Source organism: Salmo salar, chromosome ssa03 (genome assembly GCF_905237065.1).
Source record: "Salmo salar chromosome ssa03, Ssal_v3.1, whole genome shotgun sequence".
In the NCBI taxonomy this organism is placed as follows: domain Eukaryota; kingdom Metazoa; phylum Chordata; class Actinopteri; order Salmoniformes; family Salmonidae; genus Salmo; species Salmo salar.
Window position 1 is genome coordinate 70,431,050 of NC_059444.1, and position 20,367 is coordinate 70,451,416.

Genomic DNA, 20,367 nt, shown 5'->3' on the forward strand with positions numbered 1-20,367 from the left:
TGTTGGTTAAGGGCTTGTAAGTAAGAATTTCATTGTAAGGTCTACAACAAAAATTTCAAAGATTTGATTTGATTTGATATTTATTGGACCGTTAGAATGTTGGAGTCAAAATGACTAGGTTTGGCTTGAATGGGTTCCCTCTAGGCCAGGGTTTCTAGTGTTAAGGCCAATACAAAGGCAGTCTAATTATTTCCTAGATCTGAAAGGAACAGCTATGATTGAATCAAGAATGCAGACAACAAAAATATTGTTGTGAAATGTAATTAATCTGTTACCATTGCAGCTTGTTATTGATTGAGACAGACAGGTGTGAGTTGATTAATATAAAGGTGGCCATTTGTCGCTCTTCCAGGGTTATTAATCGGTGGAGAAATGTTATTGGCTGAGAGTTTTTGGGGATATTCACAAGTCTTCACCTGATTCATATTCTTATTGAATAGCGACTACAGAGCTCCTGTACATGGATTGGATGTGAATGGAAGAGATGAGTGACCAATGGCATGTCATAATGATTCGATAATGCATGGGGATGAATTAGGAACTCAGCTAATGTGGCCATTTTCAATCAAGATAGTCGATGCACCAATTCCCCCCATCAGGTTACAAACAGTAATAACATCTATTCTCGTTTCATAAAAGCCCATCGTTAACTTCATGCTCCTGGAGCAATAGAGCAAGAGGCTCCAGCTTATATGGCAAACATCTCATTAGCATGATTTCCTAAAGGAGATGTAGGAGGAAGAAACATACCAGAAGAAGGTGGAGGAGGGAGAGTGACAGAGAGAAACAGAATGGTATAAAAAGGCCTCCTTGATGTGTGCCCAGGAGCTGATGTCAGGAGTGGGGTTGCAGGGACAACTGGAGGGACTGGGACTGGGCGGCTCCACAGGCCTGCACATTATGTCATGGCTGCGACAGATGGACGGACAGCTGGGGCTGACCAAAACAAATCTGACACAAATTAATCACAAACAAACAAAGGCAGGGGTGAAACACAATGCTGTATTATTTGCTGCCTGGCTAATGGCGGGCTCATCCATGGCAGATAACCAGCCTACATACTCAGTCCTGTAGACCTTGCACCATTACCAATGTCTTTGGGGCTCAGGCATTGCTCTGTCTCTTTATCTCGACCCCCCCCTTCCCTACCCTGGGCGAAACGATTTGACCTAAACCTCAATGCAACACACACATCCTTATGCTAAACCATGGTAACGAAGTGTACACCAGCATGGGGCCCACTACATGTGGAGCGGCTGGAATGACCCTGACAAAGTAGCTTTACCTGTATACACAACCACTGTAATGATCTACAGAGAGAGAGAGAGAGAGAGAGAGAGAGAGAGAGAGAGAGAGAGAGAGAGAGAGAGAGAGAGAGAGAGAGAGAGAGAGAGAGAGAGAGAGAGAGAGAGAGAGAGAGAGAGAGAGAGAGAATCCAAGGGAACTAAATGGACAGCACTAGCTGTGCATATCAAGTGGAGGAAGCTGACGCTGGTATAATCCATGCCCTCCAGTTTCACGCTAACTGGATTATGGGAGCGTCGTTGGAATATGTGGGTGGAAAACATAGTGACGTCATTATCAAGTTGGAGACTTGAATAGGGTTCAAATTAAACATTGACTCTTGGGGGTGCCAAACGTCTCTTAGGGGCACACAATGTCTCTAGGAGGCGCACAACGTTGGCACATTGATATTGCAGCAGTTCGAGGATGTTAGAAACCTCCAGTATAGAGCGAAGGAGAAAACAGACAGTCAGAAAGAGGAGGGGCTCATTCCATAGCTCACTGACAGTGGCACATAGGGAGGGGCGGTGTGGGGGACCAAGTGAACCATGATGAGATGCAGAGAGCACTAATGACACATCACCCTTAACCTCCCTCAGACCTTCAGACTAATGGAGTGTGCCCTCAGCCCTCAGACACAGGGAAGAGGAGGAGGGCGAGGGGCAATGAGACGCGCAGACAGCCGATGGAGGCGCAGAGCTGCAGCCGCAACAAAAGGAAACAAATTAAGTGTTTGGAGGAAACGAGCGGGTGGTGTGAGACATCGCAGAGTAAACAGACAGGTCCCAACATCCCCTGTCTCACCAGCTGCTAGGGATCACCGCTGGGAGGTTAAGTGGGCTTCTGACTGCATCCAAACAGGTTTGGGAATATAAGAGAATGTGTGTGTGTGTGTGTGTGTGTGTGTGTGTGTGTGTGTGTGTGTGTGTGTGTGTGTGTGTGTGTGTGTGTGTGTGTGTGTGTGTGTGTGTGTGTGTGTGTGTGTGTGTGTGTGTCTGTTTGTGGTGTGTGGTGTGTGTTTGTGTGCATGTGGTGTGTGTGTGCGCATGTGTGTTCACGTGTTTGTGTGTTTGATACACATGTTTGTGTGTAGTTGTCACCACAGAAACAATTATTTGTGTAAATAGGTATCTGCTTGTTGTCTGAAAGATATCCAAAGGCACTGTTGTTTTGGGTCCCTATATCCAGCAGGAATCCCTTGAAACATTCACCTTTGAAACAAACTTAATTGGACTACGGTGCTGTGCATTGTTCCTGCCAATGTGTGGCTCGGAGGGGGCTCACCCACTGCTGAACCCAGTCTCAGTTTTAATCAAATCAACCGATTATCATCTCGCTCTAATTAGGCAAAATTGTTATATGATGACATCATCGTCTAACGTCAACGCTACTGTTCACCTAGGGATCACCAGCAATGGCAAGAGGCTAATGCGCTGACGTGTGGTCACTGTAAGGGTCTGTAACAAGCTAGTGAAGTGAAAAACGTTACAAAGAGCTTTACAGAAGAATAGGACTTGTCTCTCTGGACAACCTGACACATAAGGAGGAGTTATATCAGTCTGACCACAGTGGAGCAGAGTGAACAGAGTGACTGTTTGTTTTGTCTCTTCAAGGAGGAATAAGCGTGTCTCCATGCGAAGCCGCACAGATGGTCCGGTACGCAGGCTTCTCTCGTCTGCTGAGGGCTTGAGGGATTGGAACAGAGGGCCCAGAAATACTCCCGCCTGACGGATGGATCGTGGCGCTGGCACCCAGCTCGGACGAGTCGAGTAGGTGTGAGTTATGGGCGATACGTGCCTCGGCGGGAGTCTCGGGGCATGGAAGCGGTTTCTGAGAGAGGCCGCTGATGGCCCTTAATAAATGAGAATGCCAGGTCCTCTTGCTCCCTGTCCTGCCGGCCAGGAAATATGACTGGCGGCCAAGATTAAAAAAAACACCACAGCCCTGGGGTCCATTATTAGCATCAGCCCCCAGGGCTGGTCTTTAGTGGCAGGGCTGTTGGTGTTTTAACATTATCAATCATTGGGCCTCTATCTCAACCCACTAACTGCATCATTTAGTTGCTCACTTGGTTTAGCCAATTTCTCCCATATGAACTCAAGGAAAATGTTTCCTTGTTCAACATGGCAAACTGCAATCTAAGTCAACACAAAACACACTAGAACTATGCCGATTATAATAATGGGGTGTTTTGGTCAGTGCAAGCTAAAAAAAGATCTGGTCTGCTTCCCAAGCAGATTTTCACTGAATTGAGCTCATCCCGTCTTCTCATTAACAACCATTGTCAGTAATGGATAATGTTTCCTTTCCCCATATCCATTCACTAATGAACATCACTATCAGTCTCTAGGTGTCCAGGATTGATGAGGCGGCCTAATCGGCCCATCTAATTGATATCCCAGCAAGCAGCACATATATTTCCCTTATTGGGTCACACTGTGATTACTGTGATGTCGCACTCTGGCTGTCTGCTTTAATGAAGATCTCACCCCATTGTATGATAAGAACTCATGGCTGGGCTAATGGTAGGGGAAGACACTGTTCATCCTCTTCACACCTTATGGCACTCTCCAAGTTACAGTCCAAACGAATCAACCACAGCATGTTCTACATGTTGGACCGTATGTGGGATTGTAACACCAATGGGTTAGTATGGTGGTTATTAATATGGTGTCTGTAGTAGTTCTTAGCTCAGTTTACGTTCAACAAGTAGTGGTGACCCGTCATTCAGGGAAGGTGGGGGAGAGCCCCACCTGATTTGAGCCCCACCTGTTCAGCTAAATAATGTGTTGCCTGTTTTTTGTTATTTTGGGATCAATATGTGTCACTACGGGACACTACGTTACTGCAATATCTACAGGGAGAGCTCGAAAATTCAAACCCCATTGGGTGCTGTAATATTAGAAGTGCCCATCCAAGAAGGCTCAAGGTCATTGGCCACAGATAAAATGATGTCAAATCACATTATATCTACAATAGCTTTGATTGGACTCATCATGTCAACATCATACTTTCAAAATCTTAGCTAGCAAGCTAGACAAGCAGTCATCATCATGAATTACGTCAACAATCTACTGGCAAATTATTTTCATTCCTTGTCATATGAAGAAAAATTATAGATAAATTGTATCGGTGCTCATCGGCCATTCCACATAAACATTACACAACAAGTTGGAAATCGCAAATTCAACAATGAGTGTTTTGGAATAAATCAGTGGATAACTGCAAGCATTGCAAAGCAATCACTAGCCTGCTATTCAGTGGAGTGGGTGTGTGGTCCAAGTCTGGGTTTAAGGGTCTCTTTTCCAAGCTTAAAAGGATAAACACTCACATGCCATGAGCCAGAAAAGGTTGAATACATTGGTCATGCTGGGAACTCTGAAACAACTGGGAACTGGAAACTTTGAAAAAACCGAGCTCCGACTGGGAAAATACGTTTTGAACGGTCATCCAACTCGGAACTCCGGCCTCTTTCTAGAGCTCTGACCTGAAGATCACTGACTTCATGATTTGACCTTATTTATTTCCGAGTTCCCAATTGTCTTGAAAGGACCATAAATCCAGAGAATGCCAGACTTTGATGACAAAGTTTGATTACAAAATTTGCCCACAAATATTCCTGTTCAAGTGAGCACAACACAAGAAGTTGAGTCTAAAAAGTATTGTATGCTACTGCATAAATTATGTAATATGCCAGGGAGATATGTATACTGTAGCTAAGAAAGTAATACTAAGTGTATGTTGTGAAGTAATCTGTTAGTAGCCCATGTGCCTCACCCTAATAATTTGGCCCCTTTCCCCATCATAACTTAGCCAACTGTTCTGACTTAGTGATGCACATGTAGCCTATAGCCTGTTTTAGAGAAATGTAATAATTGAATATTGTAAGAGCTTTCATTGTCTGCTTATATGCCCCCTTTATTTATCCTATGCTTCTGACTTGGTATACAGGGAGAATACTGTAAGAACGACCCATGTTCTGAACTCTGTCACTGTACATTTCAAAAGTGGTGAACAAATAGTTATATTGACTATGTCCATCCTAGATCGCTCATTGTTGTCTTAATCAAAATTACCAATTGCCTCTTATCAGCTTGTGCCATAGTTTGTACATCTCAATTGTCAGTAGAAACCACATTTTTTTAAGCAAGTCAGCCATATCAGTTATGTGTTTTTTTTAAAGGCAGTAAACGAGGCTGAATGAACTGTTTCGCTGCCAGACAAGGCTCCACTGATAGCCAGGTGTAGCGGTGGTAAGGATTCACTGCATGGTGCTGAACAGCTTTATGCAAGCCCTAATGCCACTCTAAATAATGCCACTTTAATAATGTCTACATATCTTACATTACTCATATCACATGTATATACTGTATTGAGACCCAATCACTGGACACTTTAATAAATGGATCACTAGTCACTTTAAATAATGGCACTTTAAATAATGCCACTAATAATGTTTACATATCTTACATTACTCATATCACATGTATATACTGTATTTTATATAATCTACTGCACCTTGCCTACGCTGCTCGGCCATCGCTCATCCATATACGTATATGTATATATTCTCATTCACCCCTTTAGATTTATGTGTATTAGGTAGTTGTTGGGGAATTATTAGATTACATGTTAGATATTACTGCACTGTTGGAACTAGAAGCACAAGTATTTTGCTACACTCGCATTAACATCTGCTAACCATGTGTATGTGACCAATCAAATTTGATTTGAACAGATTTTGGGCACTGTTTGTCACCGTTATAGTGCAATTAATGTATTATTTAGTGTTGTTTTGTGTTGTGTAGTGGCTTGGCTGGAATGCATCTAAAAATGTTTTTCGGAGTTTGCCCCACCAAGATATACATGCTAAAATCGCCACTGACAACAGGTAATGGTTAGTGAAACAGGATAATGGATGTACATGACCATAGTAGTACACAACACTTTTATGCTCTGTTTCATCCTTCTCATCAGAAAACGTTTGTCGTCATTAATATCAGAGAAGACCAAAAGGTTTCAAGGAATATTGTTCCACTCACGTCTCTGTCTTGTTGGACTGGCGGCGGCAGGGCACAGTGTTGCTGACACAGGTCCCAGTCATGGGGTCGACAGCCTCCACTATGACAAAGGGACGTTCCTCCAGTGTGGCCACAGTCAAGTGTCTGTTATCTGATACGGGCTCCAGATAGGTGCCGTAGCGAGGCCACACCGGGTATCTCATCTGCAGGATCCCCATCTCATAGTTCCCCACCTGGAAGAGGAGAGAGAGAAGGGAAAATAACAGGCATGAGTCATACTTTAGCTTATCGGTATTCAAACCTGCAATACAATCACATCTCAAACTACTCCTCAGAGATTCGTGTCTGATTTTCATGCAGCCGTGTGGGAAATGCCAGGATAGATTATGTCGAGGAAATGTTATTTCCAGGTCTGCATTTTTTGTTATCAATTTTCCTGTGTATTTTATTATAGAAAAAAACTAAATACATTTTACTGTTGAATGCTAAGTGATGGATTCTCTCATTTCCACAAGGAAAACATACAGTCGATCAAATATATATCAGGATGCAGAAAGACAAGATCTTTGCCCATTTTAAATAGACCTCAAAAATCCTGAGGGACACACTGAGGAGTTGCACCACCTGTGACGTCTCCTTGCACTAAGTTAGAGAAGTTTGTCTAGTCTCACTCTGAACATCTGTACTTAAGCTGTGAGGATCAGCCGGTCACAGAGGACCAAACTCTTTATCTGTTGTTTCCTCCATTACCAAACACAGTTGTCCATCTCAGTGGTGATGAAGTAGTTCAGTATGCTGAACAGCACTTCTCTGCTTCATTGCAGTGACTCAGAAAAAAAGTGATCACACGCAGTAATTAAACTGTGGCTTTCACAGAGCCCAAAGCAGTAACACTTCTATTATTGTTCTCTGTGGTTTTATGTGTTGAGAATGAGGTTGTAAACTTTTACATAGTGATGATGATTTAACCGTTCTTAATGGCACACATATTGTGCCTTTAATCAGTGAAGTTCCATAATTAAGAGTTGTTTAAGGTTAAACAAAGAGTCGAATAAGTATTCTCTCCAGAATGTTTTTGTGTTAATTGTTTTTTATGCCTCCTAATTATTACGGAGCTACATTAAAATGGATCGTGAACTGTGTTGATAATTGTATTCATTGTTACTGTGTTTGCACATAGAGCATATTGATCCACTTTTATGTTTCTGTCAATATATTGGTGGATTGTCACATGTATCAGCAACAAAAGGCTGCAGGGTAAAACCATTTCATTGCTCACATTAACAACATGTTTGTGTTCAATCAACTACCTCTACAATGGCAGATACTGGTCAATAACTTTTTAGAATGTATGGATTGCACTGCCATCTTTAATTCATGTCAGGGGTCACTGAAAGGATGCTTGGCCAACTCTGAGGCATCTAAGATGCAATAAAGTGACCAATGAAGTTACAACCTTACAATAACAATAATACTATTTGACATATCCCGGCTGCCGAGCGGTCTAAGGCACTGCATCTCAGTGCTAGAGGAGTCACTACAGACACCCTGGTTCGAATACTGGAAGGTATCTGATTATTGCAGTCATTATTGTCAGATGTCACAAAGGACAACAAAATACAACTATTAGAATATCCTCTGTTTTACTGGTATGCTTAGTTATTCCTGTCTCTCCTGCTGGACTCTTGATTAATCCTCTTGTTTTCCTTTCTCACAGTTTATGGGCCTTGTCAATGGATCACAATGGTAAAAGAGAGCGTAAGAGTGTCCCCTCACTCTTTTTGCTGGCTTTACAGAGCCAAACCTCTTTGTTTGTGTCAAAGAACAGACTTGTCAGTTTGCCTTTGTAACATATTGGAGATGAGAGAGGAAACCAAGATCTCAAATACCTATAGCCTGTCTGGATCCCCAGACTTCTTCTCCTCCTCTTCTTCTTGTTCTTCTCTTCTTATCCTTCTCTTCTTCTCCTCCTCCTCTTCTTCTTCTTCTCCTCTTCTCCTCCCTTCTTCTCCTTCTCTTCTCCTGTTCTTCCTCTTCTGCTTCTTCTTCTCTTCTTCTCCTCCTCCTCTTCTTCTTCTTCTCCTCTTCTCCTCCCCTTCTTCTTCTTCTTCTCCTCTTCTTCTTCTCCTTCTCTTCTTCTCCTTCTCTTCTCCTCTTCTTTTCCGCTTCTCCTTCTCCTTCTCTTCTCCTTCTTCTTCTTCTCTTCTTCTCCTCCTCTTCTTCTCCTTCTCTTCTTCTTCTTTTCTTCTCCTTCTCTTCTTCTTCTCCTTCTTTTCTCATTCTCTTCTTCTTCTTTTCTTCTTCTTCTCTTCTTCTCCTTCTCTTCTTCTCCTCCTCTCCTTCTCTTTGTCTTCCTCTTCTTCTCTCATCTCCTCCTCTTCTTCTTCTCCTTCTCCTTTTCTTCTTCTTCTCCTCTTCTCCTTCTCCTTATCTTCTTCTTCTCTTCATCTCTTCTTCTTCTCCTATTTTTCTTCTTCTCCTCTTCTTCTCCTTCTCTTCTTCTTCTCTTCTTCTCCTCTTCTCCATCTCCTTATCTTCGTCTTCTTGTCTTCATTTCCTCCTCTTCTTCTCCTTCTCTTTTTCTTCTTCTTCTCTTCGTCTTCTCCTTCTATTCTTCTTCTTCTTCTTCATCATCTAATCCTCTTCTTCTCCTTCTCTTCTTCTTCTTCTTCTCTTCTTCTCCTTCTCTTCTTCTTCTTCTTCTTCTCTTCTTCTCCTTCTCTTCTTCTTCTTCTTCTTCTTCTTTTCTTTTCCTTGTCTTCTCCTTCTCTTCTCCTTCTCTTCTTCTCCTTCTCTTCTTCTTCTTCTTCTTCTCTTCTTCTCCTTCTCTTCTTCTTCTTCTTCTTCTTCTTTTCTTTTCCTTGTCTTCTCCTTCTCTTCTCCTTTTCTTCTTCTCTTCTTCTCCTTCTCTTCTTCTCCTTCTCTTCTTCTCCTTCTCTTCTTCTTCTTCTTCTTCTTCTTCTCTTCTTCTCCTTCTCCTTCTTCTTCTTCTCTTCTTCTTCCCTTCTCCTTCTCTTCCTCTTCTCTTCTTTTCTTATTCTCCTCCTCTTCTCCTCTTTTCTTATTCTCCTTCTCTTCTTCTTTGAACCTCAATTCGTTGGGGCATGGACTCTACAAGGTGTCGAAAGCGTTCCATAGGGATTCTTGCCCATGTTGACTCCAATGCTTAGTTAGCTTGATGTCCTTTGGGTGGTGGATCATTCCTGATACACATGGGAAACTGTTGAGTGTGAAAAACCCAGCAGCGTTGCAGTTCTTGATACATACCTGCTGCGCCTGGCACCTACTACCATACCCTGTTCAAAGGCTCTTCAATATTTTGTCTTGTCTATTCACCCTCTGAATGGCACACATACACAATCCATGTCTCAATTGTCTCAAGGGTAAAAAAGTATTATTTAACCTGTCTCCTCCTCTTCATCTACACTGATTGAAGTGGATTTAACAAGTGACATCAATAAGAGATCATATCTTTCACCCGGATTCACCTGGTTGGTCTATGTCATGGAAAGAGCAGGTGTTCCTAATGTTTTATACACTCAGTGTAAGTTTGCCTCATTGATCTGCAATTGATCTGCAATGAGCTGAGCTGTGAGGGGTTGTTTCCGAGATGGCTGAACATAATGCGATGAGTGGCTGGGACTTCTAGTATAAATGACAAAAGCAATCAGAAGGAGAGATTGATTCTAAGCTCTTGGTGAAAAGACACAAGTAGTTTATCAGCTGTAAGAGGAAAAGAGAGCGTAAGAGTGTCCCCTCACTCTTTTTGCTGGCTTTACAGAGCCAAACCTCTTTGTTTGTGTCAAAGAACATACTTGTCAGTTTGCCTTTGTAACATATTGGAGACGAGAGAGGAAGCCAAGATCTCAAATACCTATAGCCTGAGCTTGGATAATACTTGGAGTGAGCAATGTTCCTAATGATTTGGTATTTTTGGTATCTTATTAGGATCCCCATTAGCTGTTGTCAAATCCAGAAACATACTTTAAGGCTCAGACTGGCTAAAATTAAGGAAAGATAAAGACTTCTTCTCCTTGTCTTCTTCTTCTTCTCTTCTTCTCCTTCTCTTCTCCTCCTCTTCCTCTTCTCTTCACTTCTTCACCTTCTCTTCTTTTCTTTCTCTTCTTTTCCTTCTCTTCTTCTTCGAGCCTCAATTCGTTGGGGCATGGACTCTACAAGGTGTCGAAAGCGTTCCATAGGGATTCTGGCCCATGTTGACTCCAGTGCTTCTCACTGTTGTGTCAAGTTAGCTTGATGTCCTTTGGGTGGTGGATCATTCCTGATACACATGGGAAACTGTTGAGCGTGAAAAAACCCAGCAGTGTTGCAGTTCTTGACACACCCAAACCGGTGTGCTTTGCAACTACTACCATACCCTGTTCAAAGGCACTTAAATATTTTGTCTTGTCTATTCACCCTCTGAATGGCACACTTACACAATCCATGTCTCAATTGTCTCAAGGGTAAAAAAGTATTATTTAACCTGTCTCCATCTACACTGACTGAAGTGGATAAATAAGTGACATCAATAAGGGATCATATCTTTCACCCGGATTCACCTGGTTGGTCTATGTCATGGAAAGAGCAGGTGTTCCTAATGTTTTATACACTCAGTGTAAGTTTGCCTCATTGATCTGCAATGAATGAATGAGCATGTTTTCTTGTTATTCTTTTGAAGTAACACTTCAGGTAATTTTTTGAGTAGCTCAGATATTTCCAGTAACAGAGTTTAAAGAGGAGTCTTTTAGATCACGTCCAGCAGTAAGTTTGTTGACTTCTCAACCTCAAAGTGGACTCACTACACTGCAACAGCTACGTTCATTTTCTGTTGTATTTTTAATTGCAACCTTTCCATTGGCACAAGCTGTCAATAGACTACTACTCTCTCTCTCTCTCTCTCTCTCTCTGACCAACCACACATCTGATAGCCTTCAGTACAGCCTGCTGTCAGACCCTCCAAATTACAGAGGCATAGGCCTCAGTTTCAATAACATACCTGAAATTAATAGGAACCAACCTTGAGAGAACATCGATGGCATGTAATAAGCTGGAGAAGGCCTGGAGCTGTTTACCCAGAGATGTGGTTTGGCCCAACATGCTCTGACACACATCAACCTCCATTCAACCACTGACTTCATTTAAGGAAGAAAACTAACCTCCACCTCCCTTCAGTGTCTACTCCCTACTGGGAACCTCCTGACAATATCAACCGTCAATAAGAAGGGCGTTACAGGGAGAGGGAAGGTGTGTTGTGAAGTTGGGATGAATATGTGAGACAAGGTTCCGTTCGCTAAGAGTCGGTGGCTCTGAGGTAGTGAAACGCTAGGCAGGCTCATTTGAATAGCTGGTGTTTGTAGAGAGATCAGTCAGACGTGTAATCACACTAGGCCTGTGGTATGGAGAGACACTGGGTATAGTGGCCGGTTAGGACACTGTGATTGGTAGGAGGCAGTTAGAGCAAAATGCTAGCCTATTAGGTGGACAGTCTGTATTTTGTAACAGGTGATGCAAAGGAAACGTAACAGCCCACAATATGCCCAAGTCAAGACCTGTCAGTGATAGTTCATGATAATACACAGTGAATGAGGCAGTAATTCATGTGTTGTTAATAACACTTTGTGGAGTTTTTCCTTTCGTAATGAGCAGAGTCAGATAACACAAAGACTAACCCTAGTTTTACTGATTGGGAGGAAAATAATGAAGTGTAATGTCTCACCTTATCCCACTGTCTCTCTCGATCTAAGGTGATGATGACCATAGCTGGGTTGATCAGGTACCCTTCAGGGTTGAACGAGAAGTCATTGTGTTCCCATGTTACGTTTAACATGTGCCTGAAAACAAAGGAAATCAATCAAAGAGTTAAATACTATTACAACATTATACTAATAGTCGTTACTGTCCATTAATCTAATCTTCCAATGGTTTCATCCTATTTCTAAAGCACTACCTGCTGCTTGTTGTGCACAAAGCTATCGACGTGTTGTGAACTCCCTGTCATCACGCCCTGCCAGGCTGCTCTCTCACCTCTCCTCCCTCTCTTTCAGTAAGCAGAGGTGATGAAAGCATGCTGGGTAATGAACGGGCCCTCTGTCTAGTCCATGTGAAAAGCTCGTTTAATCTGGTAATCTGTGATAATCTTATTAACAGGCGGAGTGATTTATAATCAAAAGCTCATTAAAAAGGGACCTAATTAAATGAGGTGTTGAGTCTATTGACCGCCGAGGAGAGAGCGAGGCACTGCACCGTTTGAAGCGCCTCCCTTTGAATAGGGAGGTCTGTCAGAAAGAACAACATTGTACCAGGGAGGGAAATAAAAGAGTGGACAGCAGAAAAAGAGTGCTACACCAGGCTTTGTCCTGCCTGCCGGACCCTCATATTACCAACTTTGGTCATTGCTATTCCACTCAGGATTTTTTGGTCTTTAAAGTGGAAAATCGTAGGGGTTGGAAACAGCAGCATGACTCAAATCAAAGGCTGAAATACAGCTGCTCAGACGGTTCTCCTTTTTCATGAAGGATTTCGATTTACAAAAAGAGAAGTTATCTTTCCCTCAGGCTAGCCACTTTCAGAAAAGAGAAAATTACTTCTGAGGAGAAAGTGATGTTTTAATACCACTGAACTGTGTCAGATTTCATATTACGATCCTGGTCCACAAAAATGTATAAAGAATAGCTCCTTGTACCCTGCCTGGAAACTCTCCAATCCTCCCAGTCCAGTCTCAATGACCTTGGCTAGTGCCAAATGCTGACGCTGAATCTGTTTTCCCTACAGAAGCCGAGCCTCCCTTTGACTGATTAAAAATGTTTTAGAACCAAATAGGATTTGCTCCATGTTCCCTGGCACAGATGGCGCCAGATTGCTCTTTTGGGCTGGGCTGGGCTGGGCAGGTATGACAGGCCACATCATCTCCCTGTGATGCCAGTGCTTCCAACAGTGAGGTGATGGGACAGAGGTAGGATGGATGAATTGGCAGGCAGGGGTTAAGGGAGTGACAGGGAGAGTACCATGTTGCCCCCCACCACAACATTAAGCAGATGGAAAGCCACAGCTAAATGACTGTTGAGCAACTGTTAACTGATGTTGCCAACTCTCTCTCTCTGTTTCAAGTCAGTCCTTCTCAATCTGCTACAGTTACAGTTGAAGTCAGAAGTTTACAAATACTTAGGTTGGAGTCATTAAAACTCATTTTTCAAACACTCCACAAATTTCTTGTTAACAAACTATAGTTTTGGCAAGTCGGTTAGGACATCTACTTTGTGCATGACACAAGTAATTTTTCCAACAATTGTTTACAGACAGATTATTCCACTTATAATTCACTGTATCACAATTCCAGTGGGTCAGAAGTTTACATACACTAAGTTGACTGTGCCTTTAAACAGCTTGGAAAATTCCAGAAAATGATGTGATGGCTTTAGAAGCTTCTGATACGCTAATTGACATCATTTGAGTTAATTGGAGGTGTACCTGTGGATATATTTCAAGGCCTACCTTCAAACTCAGTGCCTCTTTGCTTGACATCATGGGAAAATCAAAAGAAATCAGCCAAGACCTCAGAAAAAAATGGTAGACCTCCACAAGTCTGGTTCATCCTTGGGAGCAATTTCGAAACGCCTGAAGGTACCACGTTCATCTCTACAAACAATATACGCAAGTATAAACACCATGGGACCATGCAGCCGTCATACCGCTCAGGAAGGAGACGTGTTCTGTCTCCTAGAGATGAACGTACTTTGGTGAGAAAAGTGAAAATCAATCCCAGAACAACAGCAAAGGACTTTGTGAAGATGCTGTAGGAAACAGGTACAAAAGTATCTATATCCACAGTAAAATGAGTCCTATATCGACATAACCTGAAAGGACGCTCAGCAAGGAAGAAGCCACTGCTCCATAACCACCATAAAAATGCCAGACTACGGTTTGCAACTGTACATGGGGACAAAGATCGTACTTTTTGGAGAAATGTCCTCTGGTCGGATGAAACAAATATAGAACTGATTGGCCATAATGACCATCGTCATGTTTGGAGGAAAAAGGGGGAGACTTGCAAGCCAAAGAACACCATCCCAACCGTGAAGCACGGGGGTGGAAGCATAATGTTGTGGGGGTGCTTTGCTGCAGGAGGGACTGGTGCACTTCACAAAATAGATGGCATCATGAGGCGGGACAATTATGTGGATATATTGAAGCAACATCTCAAGACATCAGTCAGGAAGTTAAAGCTTGGTCGCAAATGGGTCTTCCAAATGGACAATGACCCCAAGCATACTTCCAAAGTTGTGTCAAAATGGCTTAAGGACAACAAAGTCAAGGTATTGGAGTGGCCATCACAAAGCCCTGACCTCAACCCTATAGAAAATGTGTGGGCAGAACTGAAAAAGCATATGTGAGCAAGGAGGCCTACAAACCTGACTCAGTTACACCAGCTCTGTCAGGAGGAATGGGCCAAATATCACCCAATTTATTGTGGGAAGCTTGTGGAAGGCTACCCGAAATGTTTGACCCAAGTTCAACAATTCTAAGGCAAATGCTACCAAATACTAATTGTGTGTTTGTAAACTTCTGACTCACTGGGAATGTGATGAAAGAAATAAAAGCTGAAATAAATCTTTCTTCACATTCTTAAAATAAAGTGGTGACCTAAGACAGGGACTTTTTTACTAGGATTAAATGTCAGGAATTGTGAAAAACTGTTGAACTTCCGACTTCAACTGTATCACTTAATCTCTCCATTTTGGTTGGCTTCTCTTATTGCAATGAACAATCTACAACATACAGTATGTCAGTATGCCCCCCTTCCATCCTCCCACCTCCACTCACCTGAACAGTGTATCATTAGAAGATGCCCTAACCGGGCTGTGGCAGTCGTTGTGGCCCTCGGGGATGAAGCCCCTCTGTTTGCGGAAGCTCTGCACCCCTTTGACCACGATGGCCACCCCATCCCGCACCCTCTTCCTCAAGCTCATCCGCCAGCGGTCGGTGATGATGCTGATGAGGCCCACAGGGAAGCTGTTTGGTGGGGGCATATCTGGGTTCCCCACGGCAAGGCTGGGGAGGATCCAGATGTAGCCAGGCCCCAGCAGGCCGGCCTCTCCGGCCATACTGAACAGGTACTGGGCCTCCTCGTGGGAGCAGTATACCAGCAGTACCTGGGCGTCGATCTGCTGCAGCAGGCGTCGTGCCCGGATGTCGTTCATGCCGTCGGCAGACATGTCGAAGGTCAGCACGTCCTGCAGTTCCCACATGAAGTAGCTGGTGTCAGTGAAGGTCTTGACATAGTCCACGTAGACCTCGTAGCCCGGGTACAGGCTGGTGATGACCACAAAGCTGTCCCAGTTGTACTCCTCCATCACCTTGAACATGCCGTTTATCTGTTGCTCGATGGAGGAGCCCAGCTGGAGGAACGTGGAGCCATCGCCCTGCAGAGAGACACAGACAGCAGAGTGAGCACAGATAACAGCCCTTAATGGATAGTTAATTTAAGCTCAATCAATTTGCTAAATTTATCTAACAAGCACAATTAAAACCTTCTAATGACCTAATGCAGTGACTTTCTTAATAGCCTGCTTAGTGGCAATTATATGATTGTGTTTTATGTAATTCAGCCAGTCATATGTAAAAAATTAAATAATAATCAAGAAATGACAGTAGAATCCTGAGGGTAGCTTGACAGTGTGTCTGTGTGCTCCGTCCACACCATCCAGCTCCTGACCACCAGCCAGCCCACCCAGAAGTAGTGTGTAGTCTCTGGGCTGAGATGCAGTACTCTACAGTAAGTGATTCTGTTTGGTGTTGCTCTCCCTGTAGCCCAGGCACCATTCATCACTTTAACCCAGGTGTCTCCCACTTGCCACAGCAACATTGGCCCTCATATATACTTGGCACTATCACTGAGCCCACTGTCACTGAGCCCAGCCCCTGTTTTCTCTTTTTATCTCTTTTTATCTCTTTTCTCAAGATGTCTCTCCTCTTTGACCTTGGAGAGAGGAGTATGAAAATGCTGTGTTGTGTTAACTAAAGTGATCCAGGAATTTTGGCTGGACCTCTACACCAGGCGGTGTCAGAGGAAGGCCCTAAAAATTGTCAAAGACCCCAGCCACCCCAGTCATAGACTGTTCTCTCTACTACCGCATGGCAAGCGGTACCGGAGGGCCAAGTCTAGGACAAAAAGGCTTCTCAACAGTTTTTACCCCCAAGCCATAAGACTCCTGAACAGGTAATCAAATGGTTACCCGGACTATTTGCATTGTGTGCCCCCCCCCCCAACCTCTGTTTTACGCTGCTGCTACTCTCTGTTTATCATATATGCATAGTCACTTTAACCATACCTACATGTACCTCAATAAGCCTGACTAACCGGTGTCTGTATATAGCCTTGCTACAGTTATTTTCAAATGTGTTTTTACTGTTGTTTTATTTCTTTACTTACCTACACACACACACACACACACACACACACACACACACACACACACACACACACACACACACACACACACACACACACACACACACACACATACCTTTTTTTCGCACTATTGTTAGAGCCTGTAAGTAAGCATTTCACTGTAAGGTCTACACCTGTTGTGCGCACGTGACAAATACACTTTGATTTGATTTGAGGAGGAGGATTATTTAAGATACTGTTTGAAGAGGTAGGGTTCAGAGTTTTTGGAAGATGGGCAGGGACTCAGGGGGAAGCAGGTTCCACCATTGGGGTGCCAGGACAGAGAAGAACTTGGACTGGGCAGGGGTGGGGTGGGGTGGGAGGGCCAAGAGACCTGAGGTGGCAGAACGGAGTGCTCGGGTTGGGGTGTAGGGTTTGAGCATAGCCTGAAGGTAGGGAGTTGCAGTTCCCCTTGGTAAGCACCATGGTCTTGTAGTGGATGAGAGCTTCAACTGGAAGCCAGTGGAGTGTGCGGAGGAGCGGTGTGACATGAGAGAACTTGGGAAGGTTGAAAACCAGGCGGGCTGCAGCGTTTTGGATAAGTTGCAGGGGTTTGATGGCACAAGCGGGGAGCCCAGCCTACAGCGAGTTGCCATGTGCCTGGATTAGGACCTGCAGCGCTTCCTGCGTGAGGTAGGGTCGTACTCTACGGATGTTGTAGACCTGCAGGAGTGAGTCGCTGCTTTGATGTTTGCAGAGAACGACAGGGTGTTGTCCAGGGTCACGCCAAGGTTCGTTGCACTCTGGGAGGGCAACACTAGAGTTGTCAACCGTGATGGAGAGGTCTTTCCCGGAAGGAAGAGCAGCTCCGTCTTGTCGAGGTTAAGCTTGAGGTGATGGGCCGACATCCAAGTTCAGATATTTGCCAGGCACGCAGAGATGCGTGTCGCCACCTGGGTGTCAGAAGGGGGAAGGAGAAAAGTAGTTGAGTGTCATCCGCATAGCAATGATAGGAGAGACCATATCAGGATATGACGGAGCCGAGTGACTTGCTGTATAGAGAGAAGAGGAGAGGGCCTAGAACCGAGCCCTAGGGGACACCAGCAGTGAGAGTAAGTTGTGCAGGCAGATCCTCTCCACATCACCTGGTAGGAGCAGCCTGCCAGGAAGGATGCAATCCAAGAATATGCAGAGCTTGAGACGCCCAGCCCTGAGAGGGTGGAGAGGAGGATCTGATGGTTCACGGTGTCAAAGACAGTGTATAGATCTAGGAGGATGAGAACAGAGGAGAGAGAGTCAGCTTTGGCAGTGCGGAGAGTCTCCGTGACACAGAGAAGAGCAGTCTCGGTTGAGTGATCCGTCTTGAAGCCTGACTGGTTAGAGTCTAGAATATTATTTTGATAGAGATAATGAGAAAGTTGATCAGAGACAGCACTCTCAAGTGTTTTGGAAAGAAAAGAAGGAAGGAAAGAAAAACATTTACAGAGTTTAATGGCTGTGATAGGAGAAAACCTTCAGTATTAGTAATTTTAGTTACTCCACAATACTAACCTTATTGACAGAGTGAAAAAAAGTAAGTCTTTACCGAATAAAAATATTCCAAAACATGCATCTTGTTTGCAACAAGGCACTAAAATAATACTTCAAGAAAGTGTGGCAAAGCAATTAACTTTTATCCTGAATACAAAGTGTTATGTTTGGGGCAAATCCAATATAACATATTACTGAGTACCAGTCCATATTTTCAAGCATAGTGGTGGCTGCATCATGTTATGGGTATGCTTGAAATAGTTTCAAGATAAAAAAGAAGCTGAATGGAGCTAAGCACAGGCAAAATCCTAGAGGAAGACATGGTGCAGTCTGCTTTCCACCAGACACTGGGAGATTAATTCACCTTTCAGCAGGACAATAACCTTACACATAAGGCCAAAAATACACTGGAGTTGCTAACCAAGATGGCAGTGAATGTTCCTGAGCGGCCGAGTTACAGTTTTGACTTAAATCTACTTGAACATTTATGACAAGACCTGAAAATGGTTGTCTAGCAATGATCAACCACCAACTTGACAGAGCTTGAAGAATTTTTTAAAGAATAATGGAAAATGTTGCCCAATCCAGGTGTGGAACACTTTTAGAGACTTACCCAGAAAGACTCACAGCTGTAATCGCTGTCAAAGGTGATTCTAACATACTTATCTAATCAAGATATATATATGTAATACCCTTGTTTGAACCAGGTATTGAGTTTATTTGTTATAATTAATTGGTTATATATTTAAAAGATAAGTGAATAGTTTGTTTTACTTTGAATTGTAAGTTTTGCCCAATAAGGTCGCTCGTTAAGTTGTGGCCATGGGAGTTGACCTGGTTAACGGGAGGCCTGGGAAAAAAGAGGGAAAAAAGACGTTGATGAAAAGAATGGACGTTTTTACCTTAGGATGGTTGGTAAAGAAATTATAAAAGAAGACGACAGAACTAGAACAAAACCCATACCTACTGGGATATGAAGGGAAATACATGTTTTATTTTATAAAAGAGTTGTTATAATTTTGTTAAAACTTAGTAAAGACTGAAGCTACCGTCTCGTCGTGGAGGTATTTGTCAGCATTGAGGTTAGCCTAGCATCGTGTGACACTGGGAGATAATTGCTTGGGAAGCTTAACGAGTTCGTGTTCCCATGGGATATCAGTTACGGCTAAGGAGTACTGTCTGCATGGGTAGCTGTGCTTGCCTTGGACTTTGTGAGGAAACCTGCATGGAACTGCCATACTTCGCTGAGGGAATATCTACCAAGCAGTGAGTAACCACAACGTGAGGTGCTTCAGGATATTTTTTGGGTGTCATCATTTTTTGAGCTCCAACGCGCGCCAACGGTTTATTTAAGCGAACTTGAAATAATTTGGACTCATTGGGGTTTATTATTTTCTATTTCTTTTGTTGTGTCTGAAAATGTATTTGTGTTTGAAAATGTTTTAATACACATATGGAACGTTATGTATATTGAGTTGGTGGAGTCATTGATTGTCTCAATTTAATTTAATGCATGGGATGGTCTATCCTGATTCAATAACAGAAACCTATAATCATTTATTCTGAAGTTAATACCCTATTGTCATAACCCTAGATAGTTTACAATAGGAATTCTTATTGGAGATGTCCTTCTCACCTAACATCCCATGCTGCTGAGATACTCTGCATAAGTTAATATTGTGAGAGTCATATTCGAGCCTGGTGAGAGGGTTACATATATATATATTTTTGTTTATTTTTTTGTGAAGATTGTTGACAAAAAAAAAATTACAGTTAAATCCATTTTAATCCCACTTTGTAACACAACAAAATATGGAAAAAAGTCAAGAGGTGTGAATACTTTCTGAAGGCACCGTATGCCATTTTTCCTTGATGCTATCAGAGCAGTACCCAGAAGTCACTGCTTCACTCAAGCTGGACCTTACCTGTCCCTTTCCTTCTCTAGGGGACTGTGCTCTGTCTCTGTCATGGTCATCAAGCTTGTTGAGGTTTGGGGTTACAGAAAGCCAGGTATCCAGAGACCAGGACTACTCTGTTCTCTTGTTCTGCTGTTTCATTCTGTCTCCTTGTTGTCCTTCAGAGAAGTCTAAAGTAGGTTAGAACCATCTGTGTGTCTCCTGATGTCAGACATCATACTGGTCTATT

General features: G+C 43.2%; 1 protein-coding gene across 1 annotated transcript in view; it reads right to left on the reverse strand.

The window, feature by feature from the left end:
* Positions 1-20,367, reverse strand: part of LOC106606927 (glutamate receptor ionotropic, NMDA 2C-like) — a 72,276-nt gene that overhangs the window by 19,851 nt on the left and 32,058 nt on the right. Inside the window, exons 3-5 of the mRNA XM_045715238.1 lie at positions 15,126-15,724; positions 12,022-12,136; positions 6,327-6,538 (exon numbers count right to left, since the gene is read on the reverse strand). Coding sequence (XP_045571194.1) covers positions 6,327-6,538; positions 12,022-12,136; positions 15,126-15,724 — 926 coding nt within the window. The remainder of the gene's footprint in view (positions 1-6,326; positions 6,539-12,021; positions 12,137-15,125; positions 15,725-20,367) is intronic.